Source organism: Aspergillus homomorphus (genome assembly GCF_003184865.1).
Source record: "Aspergillus homomorphus CBS 101889 unplaced genomic scaffold BO97scaffold_11, whole genome shotgun sequence".
NCBI lineage: Eukaryota > Fungi > Ascomycota > Eurotiomycetes > Eurotiales > Aspergillaceae > Aspergillus > Aspergillus homomorphus.
In genome coordinates this window covers 51,046-76,732 of record NW_020291897.1, presented here as the reverse complement: position 1 = coordinate 76,732, position 25,687 = coordinate 51,046, and the positions used below count along the sequence as shown (strand labels likewise).

General features: G+C 53.8%; 5 protein-coding genes across 5 annotated transcripts; 3 read left to right on the top strand and 2 right to left on the bottom strand.

The window, feature by feature from the left end:
* Nucleotides 1-488: 488 nt before the first annotated feature.
* Nucleotides 489-1,897, bottom strand: BO97DRAFT_387630 (uncharacterized protein; the record flags this gene model as incomplete). Its single annotated transcript, XM_025693600.1, has 4 exons — nt 1,602-1,897; nt 1,219-1,414; nt 592-1,019; nt 489-555 (listed from the first exon to the last, which is right to left on the bottom strand). Exons 1-4 carry the CDS (start codon nt 1,679-1,681, stop codon nt 489-491), a joined length of 771 nt encoding a protein of 256 aa, XP_025552906.1. The 5' UTR covers nt 1,682-1,897.
* Nucleotides 1,898-2,311: 414 nt separating this feature from the next.
* Nucleotides 2,312-11,561, top strand: BO97DRAFT_433306 (pre-rRNA-processing protein ESF1; the record flags this gene model as incomplete). Its single annotated transcript, XM_025697591.1, has 8 exons — nt 2,312-2,488; nt 2,601-2,728; nt 2,811-2,889; nt 2,956-2,959; nt 3,097-3,210; nt 3,350-3,581; nt 3,640-3,998; nt 9,397-11,561. The coding sequence occupies 8 exons, from the start codon at nt 2,312-2,314 to the stop codon at nt 11,559-11,561; spliced, it is 3,258 nt and encodes a 1,085-aa protein (XP_025552905.1).
* Nucleotides 11,562-12,650: 1,089 nt separating this feature from the next.
* On the top strand, nt 12,651-16,753 carry BO97DRAFT_24745 (uncharacterized protein). Its single transcript, XM_025690834.1, has one exon. The coding sequence runs from the start codon at nt 12,768-12,770 to the stop codon at nt 16,422-16,424; it is 3,657 nt and encodes a 1,218-aa protein (XP_025552904.1). The 5' UTR covers nt 12,651-12,767; the 3' UTR covers nt 16,425-16,753.
* Nucleotides 16,754-16,791: 38 nt separating this feature from the next.
* BO97DRAFT_366028 (putative sugar hydrolase) lies at nt 16,792-19,788 on the top strand. Its single transcript, XM_025692603.1, has 6 exons — nt 16,792-17,071; nt 17,142-17,256; nt 17,323-17,386; nt 17,460-18,121; nt 18,198-18,475; nt 18,550-19,788. The coding sequence occupies exons 1-6, from the start codon at nt 17,039-17,041 to the stop codon at nt 19,708-19,710; spliced, it is 2,313 nt and encodes a 770-aa protein (XP_025552903.1). The 5' UTR covers nt 16,792-17,038; the 3' UTR covers nt 19,711-19,788.
* A 108-nt stretch (nt 19,789-19,896) lies between these two features.
* iml1 (GTPase-activating protein IML1) lies at nt 19,897-23,600 on the bottom strand. Its single transcript, XM_025694986.1, has one exon. The coding sequence runs from the start codon at nt 23,562-23,564 to the stop codon at nt 19,911-19,913; it is 3,654 nt and encodes a 1,217-aa protein (XP_025552902.1). The 5' UTR covers nt 23,565-23,600; the 3' UTR covers nt 19,897-19,910.
* Nucleotides 23,601-25,687: the final 2,087 nt, after the last annotated feature.

Here is a 25,687-nt window from a genome sequence, read left to right as displayed (position 1 = left end):
TCGCTTGTTTACTCGGTTTTAGCATGATGAGGCGTTGGTCTTTGAATCTGATGGTCGTTGTTACGGGTTTCTGTTTGCTTGGTTTATTTATCGGATGTAGTAGTTGAGTTGGAGATGATCGTGTCTTCTATCAGGTCCGGAGTTGCTGGGAGCTGGGCTGAGCTGGAGCTGCACATGCTTGGCTTCTACTTCACAGAAGATGGTATCATTCCTACTGAACGGGATGTAGAACACCAAGCTAGGAGTATATGCAGGATGATGCTTGGCCTTGAAACACGATGACTAACCCCCATCAGAGCATAAAGCTGTTGTCATAACGTATATTTGTAGAGCCGCACGTCAAAGGCTGCCGAACCACTCTTCCAAGCTACATCGCAAGACCAAGACCTTGGTACAGTATAAAGCTGGATGAGAAAGCCCCAAGTAACCGAAGAAATCCCCAAACTCCATGCTAACAAGCAACAAGACGAAAATCACCGCCGGGGTGATCACGAAATCATAGGGTCCACGTCCCCATTATTGGTCATTACGGTGTCGTTGGACGAGCCATTCTGACTGGTACCGGCATTACTCTCGTTCGGGTGGCTGGACGAGGTGGAGCTATTCTCCCCCAAGCCAAGGCTCAGCTTGTCGGGGATGTTCAGTTTGGCTTCGCGGGCTTTTTGCTCCGCCCACGCGCGTAGCTTAACCAGGTTGCGCAGGCGGGCTTCTTTACATTCTCCCTGGTTCTGCAGGATGGCCTCGTTCACACGGTTGGCAATATCTTTACGGAGGTCGGGCTGGAGTAGATGGGCTAGGGACGGGCTGAGATTATCCGCAGGGAAGATCAGGAGGGCGAGGGTCCTCTCGAGATCTTCCAAGAACTCGGGGTTGGTGGGCGCCCGGGGAGCGAGTTGCGAGGTCGCGAACTCAAGGGCTGGACTGATGTCTCCATCAGGAGTGGAAGTGCACGAGCGAATAAGCTCAACCAGTTGCAGACGCAACAGGGCAAAGTGCAAGGGCGGATTCTCATCCAAGATCTAAATCAGTGCAAGTCAGCCGAAATGCTCAAATGACTGATAGGCGAAGCAATATGGCAGCAAGTGAATTCAAGTCATATAAAGTTCTTGATGATGATGAGTGTTTATCGACCAAATCCCGAAGGATTGTTCCGAGTGGTGCATGAAACTGATTTAATCATACGAGGGACGGCAGGGGTGGAGATGAGATAGTTCTTACCTGAGGGTTGAGCTCATTGATCTTCTCAATGGCAGTTTGAATATGCCCAGAATGAATCGCAGTACGAATCTCAACTCTTTCCTGAATCGACTCGATATCTGCTCTAGGTTGGATGTTGGCCTCGAGCGCGAATTTCTTCGCCGCAGCCGGGTAGCCATTGGTGATGAGGTAGTCCATAACCAGATAATTGATATCACTTTAGCAGAAGCATGTTAGCAACAGACCAATAGCAGTACGTCATGAGAAAGATCGCGTATTGATAAGGGTTCAGTAACACAAGTTAAATATTTTCTCCTCACATTGATTCAGAGAGATTCCCAACTTGATTTTCAAGATCATCATGTAAAAGGGGACAGCACAGAAAAAAAAAAGAAAGAACTCACGTTTTTGACGGTTTCACCTCATCGATCTTCCGCTCGAACCGATGCCATGTTGGCGTTGTTGTTGGGGAAGAGGGAGACATCTGTTTCCCGTTGTTAAAACCAGGCAACGACGCATGCACGGCACGTCAGGACGCATACGTAATTTGCTGATGACATTATAGCAGTTAGAGTCTGAGTAAATCAAGTTCTCTGGTCCTGAGCCACCGGCGGTCTGTGAAGATGGAGAGCTTCGCAGACGCTAGCCATGGGGTGGGAAAGTCCTTCTGAGGGGGAGTGAAGGAGAGCGATGAGTGAGAAGAGAAGAGAGGAAGAAGAAGAAGAATTGCGGCGGAGGGAACGAAAATAAGGAAAAGCGGCGGAAGAAATTCAGGTCACGTTGTTGTGTTGACTAAGCGCAGTCTAACTAAACCACCACCGCAAGCGAAGGTCACGGACCACGGCTAATCCCGAAGAAGGTAAGCGGCGATCACTGGACGGATTTGGCAGTCTATCGTGTATCGCTCGTTCTTATCAGCTGCTGCTTAAGGCTTATCCTCCTCCGCCCGCTACAATCAGTTTGCCTCAATCTCTCTATTTTTTTCCTTTTTCTTATCGCTTCCTCTGGTCCTCCTCCCTCTCCCTCTCACCCCTCCTCTCCCCTCCCCCTGTTATGATATCCAGGGGTTCTGCACTTATCTGATCTCCATTCCTTGGGGAGGAACACTCATATCATGCAGTCCATCTCGCCGGTGTTCTCGTCCGCCACGGACAAGAATACGAAGTACTCTCCACCATGGGCCGATCTGAGTATCATCGGTATCGCGGGCAGTTCAGGCTCAGGCAAGACTTCCGTGGCCATGGAGATCGTCAAGTCGTTGAACCTCCCATGGGTGGTGATCCTCGTAATGGTACATTTCCACCTATCACTTTACCCGACTAGATACTTAGTCTACCGATCCAGTTCTCGGGGCCTTCAATTTACGTGCGATATGATTGGTTTCTGACAATTATGTGGCACAGGACTCTTTCTACAAAAGCTTAACCCCGGAGGAGCATGCCAGAGCACATGCCAATGACTATGACTTTGATTGTCCCGAATCCTTGGATTTCGACGTGCTGGTGCAGACCCTGCGGGACTTGAAACAAGGGTACAGTGACCGCCTCTGGGGGTCATCACTCGCCAGTCCCACGCTGCTCTGGAAGCTGACTATTTCCCTTCGAATCCACTAGGAAGAAGGCAGATATTCCTGTATATTCATTTGCCAAACACCAGCGGGAACCCCAAACAACGACACTTTATTCCCCGCACGTGATCATCTTGGAGGGAATCTTGGCTTTGCATGACCCCCGCATCATGGAGTTGTTGGATGTCAAGGTAGGTCATGGGTGCGCATCTGTCCGTATTTACGCTAATTCTTTGGCAGATTTTCGTAGAGGCCGACATGGATATCTGCCTGGGTCGCAGAAGTAAGCCCTCAACTCCCTGCATAATCGTACAAATGCTAAACGTTGCTAGTCATGCGTGATGTCCGGGAGCGAGGAAGAGACATTGAGGGAATCATCAAGCAGTGGTTCACCTATGTCAAGCCTTCGTATAAGAAATATGTTGAACCTCAACGAGCAGTATCAGGTGAGCTCATGATCGTTGGGTCTATTTAAACCGGAGCTGACATATAGTAGATCTCATTATTCCTCGTGGAATTGAAAACAGAACAGCCATTGGTAAGCGCGAGCCGTCATTCCTCACTGTCTCCCCACTAACCGCACAGACATGGTTGTGAAACACATCCAGCGCAATCTCGACGAGAAGTCTGAGAAGCACAGTGCAGAGCTCACTCGCCTCGGGCTGATTGCCTCGGAAGAGACGCTGTCCCCCAACGTCGTCGTCATGCAAGAAACGCCACAGTTCATCGGCATGAACACGATCCTGCAGGACCCTGCCACAGAGCACGTCGACTTTGTCTTCTACTTTGACCGCCTCGCCGCTCTCCTGATCGAGAAGTAAGTGAGCCTTCTGCTTCCATTCAAGACACACGACTAATAGTCTGCCACCCTACAGGGCTTTGGATGTAACCTCCTATATTCCCAAGCAAGTAAACACCCCGCAAGAAACTTCCTACCACGGCTTGAACCAGGCCGGCACCGTCTCCGCCGTCGCCATTCTGCGCGGCGGATCGTGTCTCGAGACCGCTCTCAAGCGGACCATTCCCGACTGCATCACGGGCCGCGTCCTCATTCAGACGAACGAGAAGAACGAAGAGCCAGAGCTCCACTACCTCAAACTACCCCCTGGAATCGAGGAGCACGAGAATGTCATGCTCCTGGACCCGCAAATGTCGAGCGGAGGCGCCGCCCTGATGGCCGTCCGTGTGCTGATCGACCACGGCGTGCGCGAGGAGCGGATTGTGTTTGTCACCTGTGCGGCCGGCAAGATCGGCCTCAAGCGACTCAGTGCCGTCTACCCCAACGCCCGGGTGGTTGTCGGCCGGATCGAAGAGGAGCGCGAGCCACGCTGGATCGAGAAGAGGTACTTTGGCTGCTAGGCCTAGTTCTGGAGAGTATATATCGACAATTTACAAAAGAAAACACCTTGGCTTAACATTTGGCGTGTGAAGATGTCTCAGCTATTTCGGCTCATCACCCTTTACATAATGTCCTATACATGTCCATAGTCATACGGATAATGACGAGATGCATGAAAGTGGAAACAGCGGGAAAAAATAATACAAGAGTCAAAACAACAATAACTCCCCATTGTATAAAACGATCTAAGCATTCCCATCACAAAACGATGCAACGCCATAATTCCCCGTTCACGCCCACCGACGAGCCTTAGCATCCAACGCCCCTTCGACTGTCTCCCTCGGCCGCTCATCTTCCCAAGAGGCAAGCCCAACCACGACATCGGCTTACAAGTCCGCAACGCCAGACTGCAAATCCCGGATCCGAGACCCAGAGGCCCTGTGGCCGTCTCAAAGCTTGTTGCCGTATCCCAGTGCGCATAAAATGTCGGCATCAACCTTTGTTCTTCCAGGTCTGGTATCTACGCTGCGTGAGCTCGGTATTGTAGACTGCAATGTCGTCGTGGCTGTTAGGAGGGAGGGTGGGTGCTGTAGGTTAAGGTTATTGGTTATTAGAGAGCCAGAGGGCCGGGGCAGGGTGCTTTGGCTCAGCATCATACTTCAACTGTCTATCGGCGTGGATCTCAGACTTAAGCGCTTCCAATCTCTCGATGCTCGACGTTTCTTCTTCCTGGGCGACATCATCAGCTAGCTCAGTTAATGTCTGGCGGACAGGTTCGATGATCGCTGTCTAGTAAAGTTATCAGAGCGAGAGCATATGTTGATATAGCCTAGTTGCCCAGCGGTAGTATGAACTGCTTACCAAGATAGTCGGCCACCGGTCACGAACAGACACGTACGCAAAGCTAGAAGCATGAGACGTCGAATAATCGGCTGTTTCACAATACAGATTAGTTCTGCATCTTTGAAGAGGCAGCGAAAAAGGATGGACGTACGATTCTGGGGATCGAATTCTGTCTTCGTTGGCTATTGTCTTTTCAGTACTAGGTATGGTGGGAGATATGTACTGTGATCTATCTGTCTACTCCACGGCTTAAGTAGCCTATCCAGAACTAGCATGTCGGCCGATTTGGCACGTCTGTACCTTGGCCAATGACGGAATTGTCCTTACGGAGCACGGCCAGGATACTTCGCTTCTCGCTTCTCGCTTTATTCTGGGTCTATATAGCCTTTTCTTCTAGGGTAGCTTTTCCCGGTTCAAATAGCATCCTTCTTGGTATAGTTCATAGTATTGTGAATGTGCAGTGACTACGAAAAGCGAAGAACGAAGCCACCTCTTGTCTTATTTTCTGGTCGATCCGGGTTTCAATTGCATCATAAGAGGGAGCAAGATGGTATGAATAAGTCGAAGGCCGACGATGTAGTGGTTTGCTCTTCTTTTCTCAATCAATTTCAAGCTCTATCAACAACAATAACACAATGAATCAAACCGCTATAAGAGTACCTATGCTGGACAAGCACTCATTCAGTAGTCTCAGAAGCTATCCTACCTCAACTCGCCCCTCGACCACTATTGGGCCAAAGGCGCTGACCCATACTGTGACCGAGTCGCTTGGCAGTGCCAGAGCACAGATCTCAGTAGCGTGGTGATCTAGTTTGTCACGGAGGAGATGCATGTTGCGCATGCGCGTTAGGCGTTCAATGGCCGATGTATTGGCTCTGCTAGTCGTATAATGATCATTGCCGTGTGGCAGTACTGAAGGCTTGAAGCTGAATCGGTTGGACAGCATGGAGTAAGGTCCGTTGAATGTTCTCAGCATGCCTATCTCGAAGGGCCCAGAGAGTGGAAAGCTATTTTGCTCGTTCAGAGCAGGGGTCTGGATTGGATTGAAAGATGATGGAAGCGAGGCTTGCGATCGTCCAGCTTGGACTTTATGGTCTCCCATTCATCCATACTCAAGGCTGGAGATTTGATCGACAGGCATCGATTGATGATCTTACCAAGCAGAAAGGTGGTATAATTGGCGAAGTCCGCATCATCTGCCGAGTCTGATGATATATACTGAGTGGAGAGCCCGCTTATTAAACTACGCTATTCGGTGATGGAGACGGTACTGTCCTCTCGCAGAATGACGTTTGCTGTCGTTCAGATCGTACCATCACCTAGTTCTTCTACATCATGGCGGAGAATCTTGGTTACGCGCGGGTCCCGTAAGGCTTGATCCGGATCCTTTGTTGAAGGGTCTTCAAATTGATGTTAAATTGAGGTGTTGTGGGATACAGGGCTAGGACTATGCCGGTTGTAGTTGATTCGGGCAGGTCCAATGATTTACTAACCATGCTAGGGAGCCATGACAGTCAGAGGTACGTAAGTAAAGAAGCGGACCACCAAGATCAGAATAGCTTCAAACATGTACGATTCAACTTAATTGGTTGCGGGATGTGTGTGTGTGATGTACTGCTGCAGTAGTAGTTGGAGTGGGGGATGGAAGGGGAAGAAGAAAGGCGGGAAAGAGAGACAGACTACGGAAGCCTCGCAAACCCACTGGTCTCATGTGATCAGCACTCTAATACCTGCCCTTCCAGTCATGCCTTGGCATCCTCAGGCATCATTTTTCATAGTTACATCCCAGAGTCATCTGGTGGCTTGCCCCTCTTGCGTGACTTATCTCTGCATACAACAGTTGATTGATCGCTTAGCGAGCCAAGCAGGCATAGTACGCATCCACACAGTACATACAAATCCCTCTCAACCGTCGAGATGCCGCAGAACCCAGGAACACCACCACCCTTTCTCAGCAGTTCCTGTCCCGACAACTTCCTAGGGATGGCTCCGGTGACGAATTTTTCCAGCCCTCATTGGAACATGATGTAATGGCGTTGAAAAAGATCAGAGCTTTATCCCCGATTGGGGTAGTCCGCGTGCTTGCGGGATGCTACCATCAATGCAAGGAGAAGTATAGAAGCCAGGGTTCAAGAATGCATCTCCTCCAACGCTTCATTCTTTATAATCGTCGCGCGTACTTGCTTCTCGCTCCGACACCAAGATTGTTCCATACGAGTTCGCTCAGAGAAATCCTTGTTGATGTTTCGTCAGAAGATAACCAGCTATGATCTCAAGTATGATTTTTTACCCGGGCTTATATCGTTGCGTTGCATGGAGACTAACATGAGATCGATTTTTCTGCTCTATAGGCTTGACCAATCATGCATATTCATGCCCGAGACACGGAATTCACCGACGAGTCCTTCGATAACCGGCTCATTTAACGTTTCTTTCCCTCCAGGCGTGCGCATCAAGAGCATCAAAGTGAAACTGAAAGGAATGCTCCATGTGTACGTTATCTGATCCGGACTTTTTTTTTGGTGGGTGTGCAGTCAGATGCTTACTTGTACTGTCAGACCTCGCGATGGCTTCATGATCGCCGAAGACCGCGTGCAAAGCACATGCGAACAGAAGCAAGTGCTGGCCTCATCCAAGACGCTCGGCTCTTTTCCCATGCCGGAAGGGCAGTACGAGTTTCCATTTGATATCCCATTGACACGCAAGTTTCTCGAGACGGTGACGGGAGTGAAGCACAATTATCATTCGTACAAGGTCGAGGCGACTGTCGCGTTTCGTTACAGAAGGAATGTCGTGGTGTCGAAACCAGTCCGGATATACCACTATTCGGACTTGGAGACGAACTATCTCACGTCAGACTTTTCGCCGGTACGTAGGTCCTTTCGTTTCTGGTTGGGTGTGAAACAGAGTAAAATATGGCTAACAACGCCTGAAGACAGTGGGAGGAAGCTTCAATCAGAAGATGCAGTACTCAGTCTCGATGCCCAGTCATTATATCCCATTCGGCTCCCGGTTTCCCATAGATTGCCAATTCACGGCGTTGACAAAAGATACAAAACTCCTTGCCGTCTCCATCAAGGTCGCTGAGAAACATTTCATCCGCTTGGACGCCACGGCTGCTCAATCGGCGCGGGACAATATCTACTCGATCACATCGTTGAAGAATCATACGATCTTCACTGAGCGGTTTGAATTACCTGCACCTTGTGCGGACGAGACTCAGTGCGACTCGGCATCCACCGAATGGTGCATCAGCAAGCTGGCTTGCTTACCGCCGAGTTTCGATTCATGTTCGCAAACAATCGCGACGAAACGGATCAAAATCAGCCATAAACTGGTTGTTAGTGCCGAGTTCCAGGATGCCAGCGGAGAAATATTCACCGAGGTATGTGACTGACGAAGAGTACTGGCTTGAGAAACATGTACTGATTCCGGCACAGACTGCAAAGCCCATCCCTTTTTGCATATATATGACACCCTCCGTGATCGGACAGGATGGATCGATTTGCAATAAGACGATTCATGACATCAGAGAGCCACCCCCGTTGTATCAGGATCATGTACTTCATCCTAAGCTCCTGGGGTCTTCTGGGGATGGAGAGACTGGTGGGTATACGGATATTGAGCAGGCTCTGAATGAATGTCGCGAACTGAACGGGTTGGGGCCTGCGCCATGCTACGACACGCTTGAGCATCCTGCGCCTGCTTATGTAGTTTGAAGGAAGCTTGGGACTATCTAATGATTGACGACTTCAATTGATTATTATTTTCACTGCAGGTACTAGTAGCATAAAATGATAATTAAGTTCGGATCTCTACTGGATATATACCTAGAGGCACCAGTTTCTCTGCCTGGAAAAATGAGACAACTAAAAAAGTAATTATTACACTCGACAATACCCTTTATCAAGTCACAGTTATTCTCCGAGTAGTCCCCCCCAAACCCAATTCGAACAGATGCACCATAATCTCCAACAAAAAGCCTATGCTCTGATCTACAGTGACCGGAGTTTACGTCGGAGAAAAGGCCAGCCCCGCACGGACCACATCTAGAGCGCCGGCCGGCGACCGAAGAATCTTTGGTCCTGCTTTCCGCCGCCAAAAAATTATCCTGATCGCTCTACTCCGACCAACTACAACAACTTTTCCTCATACGAAAAGCACAACCCGACTCACAGCTCCTCTCTACTCATACCTACCACTTCCTCCATACAGTAACGACACTCCTATTCTTATATAACAATCTCACATCGAAACACACAATGCCGGACCAGAAAAAGAAAAGCAAAAAGCCCGGCGCGAAGACCGACGCCGCGGTGATCAGTACGTCCCCCCTCCCCTCCCCATTCACAACACCATACCCACCTTCACCAGCCCAGGGGGAAACATAAATATGAAAGTCCAGACAACCAGAATGATACCAAGCTAACCACGCCCTACGAATGCACAGCCGACCCACGCTTCGCCAACATCCAAAACGACCCGCGCTACCGACTGCCCAGCAAGCGACACACGCACGTGAAGCTCGACAAGCGGTTCGCGCACATGTTGCGCGACAAGGACTTCTCGCGGAACGCGGCGGTGGATCGGTACGGGCGGAAGCTTGCGCGCGATGACACCAAGAAGCAGCTTGAGCGATTTTATCGGCTGGAGGAGGAGAATGGGGATGAAGATGAGGAAGGGGAGGAGGTGGAGGGTAGTGTGGCGGATGATGAAGAGGTTTTGGCCGAGTTGCGGAAGGCGGATGCTTATGATCCTGCGAGGGATGGCGGGTTTGGTTCCTCTTCTTCGGAGGACGAGAGTGAGAGTGAGAGTGATGAGGAGGATGAGAGTGGGGATAGTGAGGGTGAGGGTGAGGATGATGATGATGCGCAGCTCGGTGGCGAGGAATTGGAGTTCCCGGATAAGCAGCAGCGTGATGTGCCCACCGGTGAGGTCACGGATCGTATCGCTGTGGTGAATCTTGATTGGGATAATATCCGTGCTGAGGATCTGATGGCTGTTTTCTCGAGCTTTGTGCCTGCTGGTGGACGTGTGTTGAAGGTTTCGGTTTATCCGAGTGAGTTTGGGAAGGAGAGGATGGAGCGTGAGGAGACGGAGGGGCCTCCGAAGGAGATCTTCGCGAGTGCGGATAAGGGGAGTGATGATGATGACGAGGAGGAAGGGTTTGAGGGGTTTGAGGATGAGGATGAGGAGGAGTTTGATTCCGATGAGGAAGAGGAGAAGATTAAAAAGTCGATGCTCAAGGAGGACAAAGGCGAGGAGTTCAACTCGACCAAGCTCCGCAAGTATCAGCTCGAGCGTCTCCGCTACTTCTACGCTATCTTGACCTTCTCCTCCAGGGAGGTCGCCAAGCATGTCTACGACCTGGTTGATGGCGCCGAGTATCTGTCTAGCGCCAACTTCTTCGACCTCCGCTTCGTGCCGGACGACACCGATTTCTCCGACGACAGACCCCGCGATGAGTGCAAGCGCATCCCGGACGGTTACCAGCCCAACGAGTTCGTTACCGATGCCCTGCAGCACAGTAAGGTCAAGTTGACCTGGGACATGGAGGACAAGTCGCGCAAGGAAGCGCAGGCTCGGGCTTTCCGCGGTAGTCGGAAGGATATCGATGAGAACGATCTGAAGGCTTACCTGGCGAGTGATAGCTCGGACGATGAGGAAGAGGGCGGCGTCGAGGTCATGGACGCTACGCAGGGTGAAGGTACGAGCAAGCACATTTCCAAGAAGGAGGAGGAGAGGCAGCGGATGCGCGCGCTCTTAGGGCTGGGCGCAGAACCTACGAAATCCTCCAAATCCGACGGCCCCGTTGGCGAGATGGAAGTTACCTTCACCTCGGGTCTTGCTGGCGGTCCGAACCGCGACAGCGTCTTTGAGAACGAACCCCAGATTGAAGAGACTACGATCGAGAGATACATTCGCAAGGAGCGGGAGAGGAAGAAGCGCAGAAAGGAGAAACTCAAGGGTAACAAGCACGACGACGATCCCGACGCGAGTGAGGCGGAGAAGGATGACGCCAAGCCCACTGCCGAGGAGCAGCCCCAGCAGGAAGACCTGGGCTTCGACGATCCTTTCTTCGACGACCCCGATGGAAAGGCTACCGCCGCTGCTCGTCGCAAGGAAGAGAAGCGTAAGAGACGGGAAGAGCGTGCGGCCGAGGAAGCCGCCGCCGCGGCTAAGCGCGCCGAGCTGGAGCTGCTCATGGTGGACGAGAACAACAAGGGTATGAAGCACTTCGACATGAACGAGATCGAGAAGGCCGAGAAGCAGGCTCGCAAGAAGGGCAAGAAGGGTAAAGGCAAGGGCAAGCAGGCCGAGCCTCTTGTGGATGACTTCAAGATGGAGGTTGCCGACCCGCGTTTCTCGCGACTGTTCGAGAGCCACGAGTTCGCCATCGATCCCACCAACCCCAAGTTCAAGGCTACTTCTGGTATGAAGGCCCTGCTCGAGGAAGGTCGCAAGCGTCGGCGCGATCGGGACGACCATGCGGAGGACGCGCCTAGCAACCAGGATCGGGCAAAGAAGCAGAAGAAGCAGGCTTCGAAAGACGCGGGGTCGGATGATTTGAAAAAGCTGGTGGACAAGGTGAAGCGTAAGACGCAACCGCGCTGAGTTGCTTGTGAAAAGTATCGTACTACTTCCTGTTTTATTGGGCTGAGGACAAAATATACCATGGATGATTTAGCATGTTTCTTACTTTTTTCTTTTTTATTATTTGCACTGGGTATTTTCTGGTGACCAATTATTTGAGTTTACTGCCTGATTCCTGGTCAACACATCCTACTCCGTCATAAGTAGAATTTCAGGAAGCATGCCCTGACCCTGCCAGATAGATAAGCAGGCGGCCATGTTGCTGGCTGCAAGTAAGACCTGTAAGTTGCCGTCATCACGGAGAGAATGGAGGAATCAGACCCGTTGGACCGTGATGTCGGGGGCACAAAGAGAAGCCTGGTGAATGTAAGACGATGTAAGATGAGGTGTTTGTGTGACTTCTTTCGGCCGTCTGCAGGGCAACCAGAGAGAATCGACAGGAGGAAAAGAGTAGATCTGCGATGAGGCTGAGATCATGTGCTCTCTTTTCTTTTCCACTCAGTAGACTAATAATTAATGTTGTTGTTGATTGTCCCTTCACCGCCCTTTCCTTCTTCCCGTCCCTCCCCTCTCTCTCTCTCTCTCTCTAGTCAAGTAGTAGTAGATTAATTACGAGTAACTTCCTTAGTTAACTAGTTAGTAGTAGTAGGACACACCACTCTTCCTTCCATTCCCTCCCTCCACCCACTTCCACTTCCACTGCTATCTCCACCTCAACCACCACCACCACTTCTTCATTTTCCTTTCCTCTTACTTCCTTCCTCTTCCCCCCTCTCTCTGCCTCTCTTGCCTTTCTTCAACTTCAATTTCTCTCCTCAACCTTACTAATCGGGATCTGACCTGTTTCGGTGTTCTTCCGCTTCTCTGCATCGAGATTCACCGCCACCCTCCACCACCCACTCACTCTCAATTGCTGTGAACGGATCCCACCTCACATTTCCCCCTCCTTCGCGAGACTTTCCGGACAAGTCACCCCGTGATCCTTCCAACATTCCTAGGAAACGCGCCCGTTCTTCCTTCACGGCCTGATCATGGTCGTCCCCTCGCGAAATTGAACGATGGGGCACTGCAGCTCAGTCTAGTTGATTGGTCTGACTGTGGGTTTCCTGCTTCGAGGGTGTTTCGTCGGCGCATTCTATTCGAACTTCTCTGTGTGATCGATCTTGTTCTTCAATTCCTTCATTCAACGGTCCCCGCCCATTTTCTGCTCGGAGTCGATTCATCATCATGCTGGGTCGACTTTTGAATACTGCAGCGGCCACCCTCAATCCGACGGCGTACTCCGCCAAGAACCCACCGCAACTGGAATCGGTCACAGAGGAGGAGCACACATCGGGCCTGCTATATCCTGACGCTAGTCTCCTTCGCCGTTCCAATACGCACGCGTACCCCCTTCATACGGCTTTCAATTCCCCGAATACTTCTACAGCCGGTGGTTATGATGATCGTGGTGGCGGCGTGGAATTAGATTATCACAAAGATTTCCGTGTGATTATCGCTCAGAACGCGCTGGGAGATCGGGATGCATGTGTGTTACTGGATACCCGGGCGACTCCGCCGGGCCAAGGCTCGCATGGACTGGGATTGGAGCCACAGGTGTTTGAGAATACTGGTGCACGGCATGCCCGCACGGTCTCAACGTTGACTCGCGGCCCGCGACGGGGGTACCTGTCTCAGTCTTCCGTCATCGAGTCAAGCCCGCTGGCTGCGGCTACAGAAACACGTCGGTCCCCACCCATGTCTTCCGGCGCGTTCACGAGGGCACGGGTTCGTAGCTCTACACTGGCACCTGGTGGAAATTTCTCCGAAGGAGGCCATTCGCGCGGGTCGGCCGATTCACATGATTCCGGTCTGCTGAACTGCATATTTGGGAGCAGCGCATTCAGCTATAAAGGTTCCTCCACTAAGATGCATATCATTTCGACGGATGATGAACCGGGCCAAACCTCTCCAGCCTCTCCGGCGGCACGCAGTTCTCTGTCGCGAGCCTATACTACGGGAAGTGATGCGGCATTCGGGAGCTCCGATCGGGGCAATGACTCCAAACCACCTGCCCCACCTGCCAAGGTCACTATTTTGTTGACGAGGATGTTCAGCGTTCACCTGCCTGAAAGCGGGGATGATGACACCCCGCCGGATAGAGCTGATTTGGCAGCTTCAATCTCTCAAGACGCTCTCCCGAGCCCAGGATTTCCATTCCCGGATGTCTCGAAGCGCAAGAAGATCAAGGAAAAGAAGACCCCGATGTATGCTGTTGCTATTACGATCCAGATCCCGCTTCTGTCCCGAAGTGGTGGGCGGCCAGTTTCGCGGTTCGCGCAAGGTCCAGACTCCCCCAAACCAGGACTTTCCTGCTCCCTGGACTCGGACTACCGTTGGCGCGGAGGCTTCTTCGATGACAGTCTGTCGCTTGCATCACCTCCTGCGAGTCTCGATGAGCGGATCGATTTGTTAGTGGACCACTGGGATATCATTAATCGTACTTTGTCCCATTTGGAGAGGCTGTCTCGGAACGAGATCTTGTTCTTGCTGAAGAGGGTAGACGCTTCGGCAGGGCCATATCCGAAGCCGGCTAAACCTCCTAATATGCAGCGGACGAACCAGACTTTTGTTCATCTGCCGGTCAATGTGCTGTCCATCAATTCAAAACTCCGGGAAGAAGCCATCCGCAGCACTCGCCGCATCAGCACGGCCCTGCAGATGCCGTATGTTGTTACGGGCCAGAGCCGTTGGGGCGTCTGGCGTGAAGAAGGCCGGTCGATCATTCGCAGTCTCGGTGATAAGGACCACAGCTTCTTTTTCCTAGTCTTAGTCACTGCGTTCTTAGGAAACCACACGGAGTGGCTCAATGCTCTAGGCCCGGAGTGGTACAGAAGGCGACACTTTCTGCAACAGAAGGCTCAGCAAGACGCAGACCCGTTCCTCGCCAATCGCACAGTGATTATCTCTCCAGATAAAATGACTGCTAGAAGACTGATTTTCCTGTTGGCGGCATTCCTGCCTCCTAAGCAGCGCTTCGAGCCCCTGCCGTCTCCAATCCGCCCGGGCACTGCGGCTTCCACCCGTGCCGTTTCCCAGAGTCCGCCTACCGTCCCTATCCTACGACAGGAGGCATTGCGGAGAGTGATGGAACGGCGGTCTCGTGCACAGCGCCTCAACATCAATGAAAGAGAGCAGCACCAGCGTTCTGTGAGCGCTTCGTCGAATGAAACGGCCCATCGCTCCACAGAAGAACCTGATCCTTTGATGCCGCCTGATTTTGGTGCCAAGCGCAGAGGCTCAGATGCCCGCTCCATCCGAGCGTTGGGTGTCCCCATCCATACCAGAGAGATGCGCCCCAGAAATACGAGTGCAGCCACGACTTCGACCACCACGCCGAGTAGTACCGTTCCCGTCCCGCACTTTGCTTCGCAGAGCCGGTCTGAGCGAATGGGATCGGATCCGAGCGTCAACGATGGACGTGATAGCCTGGCGTCGGAGAATTTGTTGAAGAACCTGCGGCGGTCAGAAACCTCGGCGACCAGTGGCCACGGTAGTATTCCTCCCGCTGGGGGTCGATGGGGAACTTTGTTCTCTGGGTTGTGGAGCTCACGTCAGGAGTCATCAACCGCTTCTGATACCCCCGCACCGCCTGAAGCGCGTAAGCGATCGGTCTCTGCTCTTACCAATCCACCCAGACGGAACCCCCCGACACTTGCGCAGATGGTCAAAGAAGCGGCGGAGGAACCCCTGGCAGCCGCACCTCGGGCTACCACGAGTGGTAACATCTCCATTCCTCCAGCCTCAAACGGTCATATCTCATTTGAAGAGGACACGCCGGACTTATCATCAACCACGGATCAGGCCAAGGAATCGTCCTTGAAAATGGCTGTTCGTGGAGACGACGGAGTGGTGGATGTGGACTTGCCGCTCCCTGGTTTCCTGTCGCTTTCGTCGTCCGGGGATTCCACGCTGGCGTCCCCGAAGAAGACACGTACGTCGGTTACTAGTATGGATGCAATGGCGTCGACACAGAGCAGTGTGTCTGGGTTCCATGGCAGCGTCAAGGACAGCGATGGACCTAACACCAACGTTGCTGGCTGGCTGCGAACGTTCCATGATGATTTTCTCCTTCAAGCCGTGAGACCCTACGCTTCGCTGGAAGCGGAAATTAGACGTGCCATGCAGGCTGAGCCGACACCAAGTCAAGCCCTCTGTCTTAATGCAGATGGTTCGGAACGATGGGTGGATGTTGCGACCACAGTGATCGCGGACGTCCGGACCTTCACGGTGAAGCGACTGCGTTTGAGACGTAAACTTGTGGGACCTGGTTCGTCGCGCCGGGCATATACTCCTTTTGTGCCTTCGCAACCGGGCACTCCACGTTACGTGTCCAATGGCTCTGCTTCAGCGTCGCAGCTCACCAGTTTCTTCTCACACGCCACGGGGTCGAGCAAGACATCCAACAATTCTTCTTCAGATGATTTCTATCCTACTGAAGTTGAGGAGCGCTTCGTGGAAGAGCCTGTGATGGATCTGGATGGCACCCTTGTCGACGCACTCGAACGCGTGCTTGCGCAAAGTGGACCGTCCTCGATGGTGCATTCGCGTGCGCCCTCGCCGTCTCGTGGTCGTCGTGGGGAAGACAAGCAGTCGTCCGACACCAGTGCAACCACGCGCGAAGAAATTCGACCAGTCGAAGTGCCTCGCACTGAATGTCGCAAGCTTGTCCTCGGTGCCCTGGAGGAGGTGGTTCGCAGCGTGACAGCCGAGCATTGCCGCGAGGATGTTGACGGGGAGCTTGGCCTGGCTGATAGAGAGCGCAAGCGTACGTTGGCTGGGACGGATAACGCGCTGCGTGAGGGAGTTCGGAAGTGGCTTCTCGATGTTGAGGAGGCGTGGTAGTGACTTGTTGTTTTCGTGACCCTTTTCTTTCTTCTGATGCTTCTGATGCTTCTGATGTGTTAACATGATACCCATGTTGAGTAATTTCTAAACTCGACCTCGCCTTGAGTTTACATGAGATGACGGCTGTTGAATGAATGTGGATTTTGTCCGTCAGAACGATGAAGCTGAATTGTAGAGTTTTTTTCTCCTTAGAGTTAGCGAGAAAGAGAGAGAGAGCCTGGAGGAGCAGGATTGACATCCCTGTTTTGGCTGATCAGCCCATCGGAGACTTCTTCCTCTGGTTGACAAGCGATTGGTGGACAAATGCACTAAGGATAAATTGCTTTTCATTTCACTGCGACTTGACCACTGCATTTAGCCACCACTTCCTTCTTTACCCCTCTTCCAATCAACCCGGTGATGCAACTGTACGCTCTGTGTCTATTCATCCGGCTGGAATCCTTGTCTTAGTTTGCTGGTGGTGCGGGGTGTTTTGTTTGGCCATGATGGGGATTCCACATTTACTTAAACCGCAACTGAACGCTGCCCCTCAGCCTCTTCTCAGGGTCCAGGCGATTCCCCACCAACGAATCCAGTGCTCTTAGCGTCAATCGACAGTCTCAGCCATCATCATGAAGTTCACAGAGGGCATGTGGCGGATCCGGGTGAGTCGTGTCGCTGCTATGCCGGCGGACGAAGGCGAACAAGAACTAACGCGCAACATTGCACTTCTAGGAGGGGATCCGGATCGACTGGATGAACAATGTCGAGCGATTGAACATCGAGAATGAGACCGTGGATCTGCTGTTGAACAAGTTCCAGCGTCATCGCGGTGATACTCTCAACTCGGGTGAGTTCTGTCTATTCCGTTCAGAAGAGAGGAAGAATAAGTCTGACTGATGATGGACACGTCCAGCTACGATCTCGGCACAGGTTACGTCTCCACTAGAGGGGATTATTGGCGTGAAGCTTGTTCACTGGTAAGTGTCTCCTCCCTCCAAGACCTTTGAGTGGGTATCATCTGCCACCATTCCCATGCTCACATTCACGTAGGGCCGGCGGCATCGGCAAGGGCCCGCACTATGAGCTCAACCAGTCAACCGGACACGTCAAGATCGAGCACCAGGAGAACGAAGCACTACGGTACAACAGCGGGTCGCTCGATCTGGCGGTGCGGACGGTGCAGAACGAACTGGACTTCGTGTTCTCGTCCGCCACCAACAACAAGAAAAAGAAGCTGACAGGCCACTCGTGGCGGTCGATCGGCTACATCGGCGACCAAACGACGGAGAAGTCCCGGTGGGACGATGGCATCTTCTTCGAGCGACAGGGGTACATGCTCGCGGCGCTGGACCTGGGCGTCGGTGAGAAGGTGTACGGGCTGGGTGAGCGGTTCGGCCCGTTCATCAAGAACGGGCAGACGGTCGACATCTGGAACGAGGACGGCGGCACCTCGTCCGAGCTGGCCTACAAGAACATCCCCTTCTACTTGAGCTCGGCGGGTTACGGCGTGTTCGTCAACCACCCCGGGAAAGTCAGTCTGGAGCTGCAGTCGGAGCGCACCACCCGCGTGAACATCTCCGTGCCTGGCGAGGAGCTCGAGTATTTCGTTATCTATGGCGATACGCCTAAGGATATTCTGGACCGCTACACTGCGTTGACGGGCCGGCCTAGTTTGGTGCCTGCTTGGAGTTATAATCTGTGGTTGACGACCAGTACGTGCTTTTCACTTCTGGTATTGTTTTTGTCCTCGCAGTGACTGACTGACGGACGGACGGTTGTGATCAACAGGCTTTACGACCAACTATGACGAGAAGACCGTCACCGGCTTCCTTGACGGGTTCCGCGACCGAGACATCCCCCTGGGCGTGTTCCACTTCGACTGCTTCTGGATGAAGTCGTACCAATGGTGCGACTTCGAGTTCGACTCGGCCATGTTCCCGGACGCAGCAGGGTACATCAAGCGGTTGAAGGAGCGAGGGCTGCGGATCAGCGTATGGCTGAACCCGTACGTGGGCCAAGCATCGCCGCTCTTCAAAGAAGGCAAAGAGAAAGGCTACTTCATCAAGGTATGTACGCCCGGCTCTTCCCCCCCCACCTCCCTAAATAGCTCCAACTAACCCCCCACCTCCTCCCACCGCAGCGCACGGACGGCAGCGTCTGGCAATGGGACTACTGGCAAGCCGGAATGGCAATCGTAGACTTCACGAACCCGTCAGCACGGGAATGGTTCCAGCGCCACCTACAACGCCTCCTGGACCTCGGAATCGACAGCTTCAAGACGGACTTCGGCGAACGCATCCCCTACCGCAACATCAGCTACCACGACACCTCCGTCGACCCGAGCCGAATGCATAACTACTACACGCTCCTCTTCAACGAACTCTGCTACACGACCCTCCAATCGCACGACCCCACCAACCGCAGCGCCGCGGTCCTCTTCGCCCGGTCCACCGCAGCAGGCGGGCAGAAGTTCCCAATCCACTGGGGCGGCGACTGCGAGTCGACGTACGAAGCGATGGCGGAGTCGCTGCGCGGGTGCCTGTCGCTGTCGCTCTCGGGGTTCGTCTTCTGGGCCTCGGACATCGGCGGCTTCGAGGGCACCCCGCCACCGGACGTCTACAAGCGCTGGGTGCAGTTCGGGCTGCTCTCCACGCACTCCCGTCTCCACGGCAGCCACTCGTTCCGCGTGCCCTGGATCTACGGCGAGGATTGCTCCGAGGTGTTGAGGGAGTGTGTGCGGAGGAAGATCGCGCTTACGCCTTACTTGCTGGCGAATGCGATACAGGGTGGAAGGAGGGGAACCCCTGTTATGCGCCCGCTGTTGCTTGAGTTTCCGGAGGATTTGAATGCTTGGGCGGTGGATACGGTCTATATGCTTGGTGATGCGTTGCTTGTTGCCCCCGTGTTTAGTGCCGATGGCGAGGTGACGTTTTATGTTCCTCGGGCTGCTGCCGAGGAGGAGAGTGAGGGGCATGATGCGAAATGGGTCTCTTGGTTCGATCATGCGAAAACGTATGAGGGCGGTCGCTGGTATACTGAAACGCATGGTTTCGATTCCCTGCCCTTGCTTATCCGTCCTGGCGCTGTCGTCCCGGTCAACTTCTCTCTCAAGAGGCCTGAGGATGATCCCTTGGTTGGGCTTGAGGTGCTTGTTAATGGGCCCTTGAAGGAAGAGGTGCAGGTTGAGGTTGTGGATCCCGTACGCGCGCATGAGGTGCTGAAGGTCGTGAATCTTAAGGGGGCTGCGGATGGGGAGGTTAGTGCTGATGTCGAGGGGGTGAAGGTTACTCGGATTCTGTGATTAGTTTTGAGATAGGGCTAAGTAGGGAATGGGGTACTTTGAGTCATTATTGCATTAGTATTATTACATCGCTGTTAGGGTATTCATCCATCCTGCCCAGTACTCATCGTACATCACGACCACATACATAGTACTCATTACAATAGGCATCTACATTAGCATATCCATCAAATTACATCATATCAAGCTCCCTCAGTCGCTCACATCAACGGCCTCAAACTCCCACTCCGTGGACTCCCCCTCACCAAATTACTGCCCTCATCGCGCGACCGCGCCCGCGCCTCTGTCGACGTCAACAACACCGTACTGGAGTGAATGCGCTGCGGCAAGCCCGGAGGGAGATGGTGCTGCGGCTGGCCGACGACGCTATCGGGCAGCTCGAGCGAGGGGATCTCAATCGGGGGGTTGGTGGGCGCGACGCGCGTCGAAACCGGGCGGGCGTGCGACTCCTTGTAGAACTGCTGCAGGCGGATCGGATCATGACAGAACTCGACGAGGCTGTTGAGGATGTGCTCGGGCGCGCGGTAGAGGTTGGATGAGTCGATGTTAGGCTGCTGGCCTGGCGGGCCGAGCGGATTACTCGGGACGGTGGTGGTGGTGGGGGGATTGATGCTGCCGCTGCCGTTCACTACCCCGTTGCTGGTGCTCATGCTGCTGCTGCCGTTACCAATGACGGCGCTGCCGTTGACGTTGGCGTTGATGTTGCTGCTGCTGAGGTTCAAGGCACTCAGGTCGTGGATCGGACGGACCATGGGCGAGAGACGCGGGGAGCAGGATGCGCCGCGGTCGGCGCTCATCGGGTCGTACGTGCCGGCGCGCGCCCGGTACTGTTCCGCGCGCTCGATCCGCTCCATGCGCGGCAGGTCGCGGCTGGCGGTGCTGCGCGTGCTGACCAGGCGGTTGGCCAGGAACAGGAAGTCGCCGTCGTCGGTGATCTGAGCCAGGAGGCTGCCGGAACGGTGGATGAATTGCGGGTACCGGTAGTCCGGGATGCCCCAGGAGTAGGAAACTTCGACGTCCGCGGGGAATGCCGACCGGGCTTCGAAGTCGAGGACGAAATCGAATTTGCGCAGCAGCGCTTTCTGGAAGTAGAGGGGGTCGGGCCCGGGAGTCTGCATCGACAAAGACGCCGAGGGGTTGGGGTTGTAGGGGACCGGGACCGGGCCTCGCGGGGGCGGTACCTTGAGTCGCACGCGGTATGGTTTGCGGAATGGCTGCATCTGGTCGATCGCGCAAACTTCGGCGATCGGGACCTGGACGAGCTTGAGGCCGAACTTCTCCGCGGTCGCAGCCCACGATAACACCGTGTCTTCGATCAGTTTGGCGGTCGTGCCCATCCAGCTGAGCTCGATGTGGAAGCAGTTGTCCGGGTTATGCAGTCGGTCGTAGTGGAGGTCAATCACTTCGGGGCGATTCGATCGACGACGGGGGTCTACGTCGTACTTCATCTTCTTCGACAGCATAATCGTGGCCTTGTTCTTCGCTTTGGACGGCATGTTGGGCACTTGAGGTATGCCTTCATCCACGCTCTCTGACCGCGACTCGGAGCGAGATTCGGAACGAGACTCCGCGCGAGAATGATTGCTCGAGTGGTCGGCAGCAATGGTCGAGGGCGTCGCTTTGTCCGGTCGGATCTGCGGGAACCAACCGCCCCGAGACTCCGGGCGATGCGGGCGGTAATCGCTCGAGAGCTGATAGAAATAGTTCCCATCCCGGAAGTTGTGTCTCCGCTCGACATGATTGAAGAGTCCGTGCTTCAACAGCTCGTTACCAAACTCCACGGCTTCTTCGCGGGTGTCGATATCCCGGAAAGTTTGAATGAGCCAGGTGGTGAGTTCAAACCCGATGAAGCAACTGTAGTGCAGGCGCCAGTGCCACCGTCGATCCTGCATCCGTATGCCCTTTTCACCCTGAATAGCCTGGGCCAAGGTCGACAACGTGATGCTGGAACGCTCGAACTGCTCTGACTCGGGCAACAGCTGGGCAGGCACGCTGTCTACACTGGGGTCTGTGAGTTGTATCCGGTCCAGTTCTGCGGCGACAACCTCCGACGAGTTCTGGGTATGGTAGATGATGTTGAGCGGGTTCTCGGCCTTTTTCCCATTCGAAGCATCGAACAGCTTCTCCTCCGGTGGGATGTACTTGTGGCGTTGCCATATCCGCGTGAGCTGATTGATCCCCAGCAGGTGAATCTCTTCCTCATTGTCCTCGTTGAAAGACTGTATGTGACGTCGGCAGTTCACATGCATGTGCATTGGAATCAGGACATAGCGGACACGCCAGAAGTGGAGCTGTTGAGACGGGTTGAGGAGGTAATCCCGATGGCCGGCCACGTAGTTGTCCGCGTAGTTCCAGTTGTACTCCTCGAGCTTCGAATCCAGTCTGATGTTCTTGACTTCGTACTGGGGACTTAAAATTGTCCGCATTGCCGGTGAGTACATGCTGAAGTCATCTGATTGTTCCGATGCCAGAATGGAAGAGTTACGATGTGTGTAGCGCGTGACTTCGATTTCTGCGCCTTCCACACAAATCAACCGATGGATCATATTTCCCTTAGACAGAAAGACAGTAGCGCCATCTCGTTCCAGTCCACGCGTGTCAAAGACATTGGGCGAATCAAGAGCATAGTGTCCCGACGCTTCGACAACCGCTTTCCCAACAACGATCTGAAAGCCATGCGAAAGACGCAAGGAGATCATCTCTCGAAGAAGCACACCTCGTGTCTTCGGGGGCTCGATGCCTTCCGCATCCTCGTTCGGGAAGACACGATACGGCGTTTGGAAGTAGTCCGAGGCCAGCTCGCTCGCCGTGGGGAATTCTTCCGTGGTCAGAGGCAGAATGGCAGGGGATTTCAAACTCTTCCATTTAACGACGGCCACATGAGGAGGGCGGGGATATGCATGTTGCCAGCGCCCGAACCAACTGGTGTCTCGCATGACCTCTTTTGAGGTGTTGCACGGGTTGATAGAGCGGACCCAAGGAGCCAGTGCCGTGCTTAATGGGTTTTTAGGAGGAGTGTCGCGCAAGCCCCCGTTCACCGTCAAAGTGACCCGGGGATTCGACCGTCGAACCTGACTCTCATGGCGTGAATCGTCGATGATCGGGATCTCGGTTGCTGTGGTCGAGTAAGACTCCGGGACCACAGAGCGCTCCTGGTGCGCTGCATCTTCAGAGGATTGTTTCTGAGGGGCCTTGATCGAGATCGGCTTTGTTGGCGTGGCTGTTGAGCCCTGTGCCGACTTTTGCGGTGTGTTCGACGAGCTAGGCGTTACGGACAAGTCGATCACGGTTTTCGTAGATGCTGAGTCCGACGTGCTCAATGATTCCACACTCCTCGATTCTGCGAGCATCCCGGAGACTTTTTTCGCATTCTGAGTCGGCTGGCCTCTAGCATGCTCCACATTGACTTCCGTACTCGCTTGAGCCCTCGGCGCGATAGAGGTCAGCCCCCGCAGAGCGAAACTGATCGTTCGCGATATTCGAGGCATTCTGGTGGCAGATGGGACTTTCAGCGCCGGCTTCTTGGGCGAAGGGGCCTTTGTCGCAGCCAGACTCTTCTGCAGAGGAATTGGTGGTTTGATCATCCAAGGTGCAGAGTCAACGGAATGTACACGTTCGCTGGCATTGTTCTCGTTCTCGCGTAGTCGCGTCACGGACCGAGCGGAGAGCCGTTCGTGCGCATTGGAAACCTGCACCTCCGGTTCGCTAGTTCGCTTCTTCTTCATAGTCTTGCGAGGTTGACGGCGCTTTGGCAAGGCATGGAACACAGCGTCGTCATAATTGTCCATCCAAGCAATGACCGAGTTCGATGACTTCTTCGACCTAGGAAGAAGGGCATCCTTGGGGTGGGACATGTTCTGGAGGAACGGCTCCGGTCGCAGACTGTCACTAAGCTGATATCTGAAGGGGGAGTTGCGTTTTAAAGGCGTCTTCGAAGGACTGATACTAGAGGGACTCAGACCAGAAGCTGGACTGGCCCCTCGGGTGACACCCTGCCCTTCAAGCAGGTAAGGGATGGAGATATTTGATTGCTCGCTCTCCATCACACCCATCATTTGAATCTCGTACATGCGTACGCGGGGTACGAAGACTTTCGACTGTTTTGTGACAGTGAAAGGGATTGGCGCGTTCGGATCTTTCTTCAGGATACGCCGAGCCTCTCGGTATGTCTCCGGGTTCCAGTAAGAAATATCAAGCCAATGAGGGATGCCATAGTTCCAGTTGTTCGAATGGGACGACCAGGGCTGCCGATTACCCATCCCAGGATATGACCCCTGCATGACCGACTTCGGCGAGAGATGCGATGATCGACTGGCAAAGCTTGCAAACGACGGGCGAGCCTCTGGGGAATAGCCGCCATTACGAATATCTCCATACGAGGCCGTCTGAGGGCGCTTGGCCAGCTCACGGTATTTAAACAAAGGCACCGAGTGAAGAGGCATGGGGCTCAGACAGACCAGGTCAATGGCAATACCACGATTGGTGAGAGCCTCCGTTGTCGAAGCCAACGACTCGTAGGATACCTCGAATACGCCGCTTCCGGGAGTAATTACGATGATCGAGGTCCCTGTGTGCAGCATATCACGATCTATGTGATCATACGCCAAATGAGAGGACGCAAGGTGAATTGCCTCCAGGATGTTGCCACGAAGAGCAGTGCTGGGTCGTCCTGCAATAGTTGCGGATTGCGCTTTGGGGGCGACCTTGATGCCATCAATGGTGGGCGTCTGCATCTCTTCGGGGGATTTGAGGATGGAGACATCCCTTAAGAAAGTCCTGAAGTCCTTCTTCAGCTCATCCAAGATCGCAGTCCAGTGCCCGCTGGCCATATCATTGACGACCACGCGATAGAAATCCCTGGTCGGGACGGCGTTGGTCGAGAAGTCCGTCTTCCAGCTCTCCAGGTTGATGCTCGAGGAGGGTCCAATGGCCGTCGCATCGTATTCCACGCGGGTGAAGAGCACGATGGTGACGAGATGCCTCGCATCGGAACTGGCCCAGCGCTTGAAGAGCTCCGGCAGGAAGCCGTTGATGACTCTGCTGAACAAGATATCACCCGTGCCTTCCGAGTCAAAGTCCCACATCTCCCTGGACATCTGGATGAAGAGCACATACTTGGCGGACTCACTGCGGAAGACGGGGATGGTCTGTGGGGAGAAGAAGCCCGAGAGGACCTTCTTGCCGCGGATGAAGATATTCTTTACAGTCGCCTTGATACTACCCATGAAGACGATCTTCTGGCCCTTATAGACGATCTTATCGGCCATCTCGGACATGACCAACCGCCACATGTCCGAGCGGACCAGGTACTGATCGCGGAAGGAGATGTCTATATGCGACGCGGAACACTGCGCACGCTCCACGATCGAGATATGCACCGTGGCCCGGTTCTTGAAACCGAAGATGTTGGCCACGGCACTGGTTACGGAGATCTCGAGCTTCGGATGGCGGGCCTTGATCTCCTGTGGCAGCGGTTTGACAACGAAGAGACATCGGCCCTGTAATGGAGTCTTGAACTTGGACATGGGGTCCGAGCGAAGCGTTGTGTCGGGCTCCACGTGAATGTCGCGTAACGATCTGGCCCCTAGATCTGCCTTAAACGAATGGGCCGCGGTGTCGCCGATGAAGCGAGCGGGCAGTATCTCGATGACATCGCCGACCTGCACCCCGGTGTCGCTGAAGGCGGCCTGATTGAACAGGATCTCTTCCTTGGAGAAGGTCTCATCGTGAACCCAGAGGGAGCATTGCCGGCGATCTAGACCGGAGGAGGCCAATCGAATGGTCCGGTCATCTGGGATAGATGACTGGTGTGACTGGTGCTCCGGGACACCGCCAGCATGAGGGACCTCCAACGACCGGGCGGTAGAGAGGGTCTCTATACTGGCGGCGCTCACCTGCCTCAGATGCGATCGCTTCATGGGGCCTCGTAAAGACATGGTCCGGGCGGCGGTGATTATCGCATTTTAGATCACGGGGG

Coding starts and splice junctions, on each gene's coding strand:
- BO97DRAFT_24745 (XM_025690834.1), top strand. CDS start 12,768: ATGCTGGGTCGACTTTTGAATACTGCAGCGGCCACCCTCAATCCGACG.
- BO97DRAFT_366028 (XM_025692603.1), top strand. CDS start 17,039: ATGAAGTTCACAGAGGGCATGTGGCGGATCCGG. Junction 17,072..17,141: donor AGGGCATGTGGCGGATCCGG/GTGAGTCGTGTC, acceptor TTGCACTTCTAG/GAGGGGATCCGGATCGACTG. Junction 18,122..18,197: donor TAATCTGTGGTTGACGACCA/GTACGTGCTTTT, acceptor TGTGATCAACAG/GCTTTACGACCAACTATGAC.
- iml1 (XM_025694986.1), bottom strand. CDS start 23,564: ATGTCCCACCCCAAGGATGCCCTTCTTCCTAGGTCGAAGAAGTCATCG.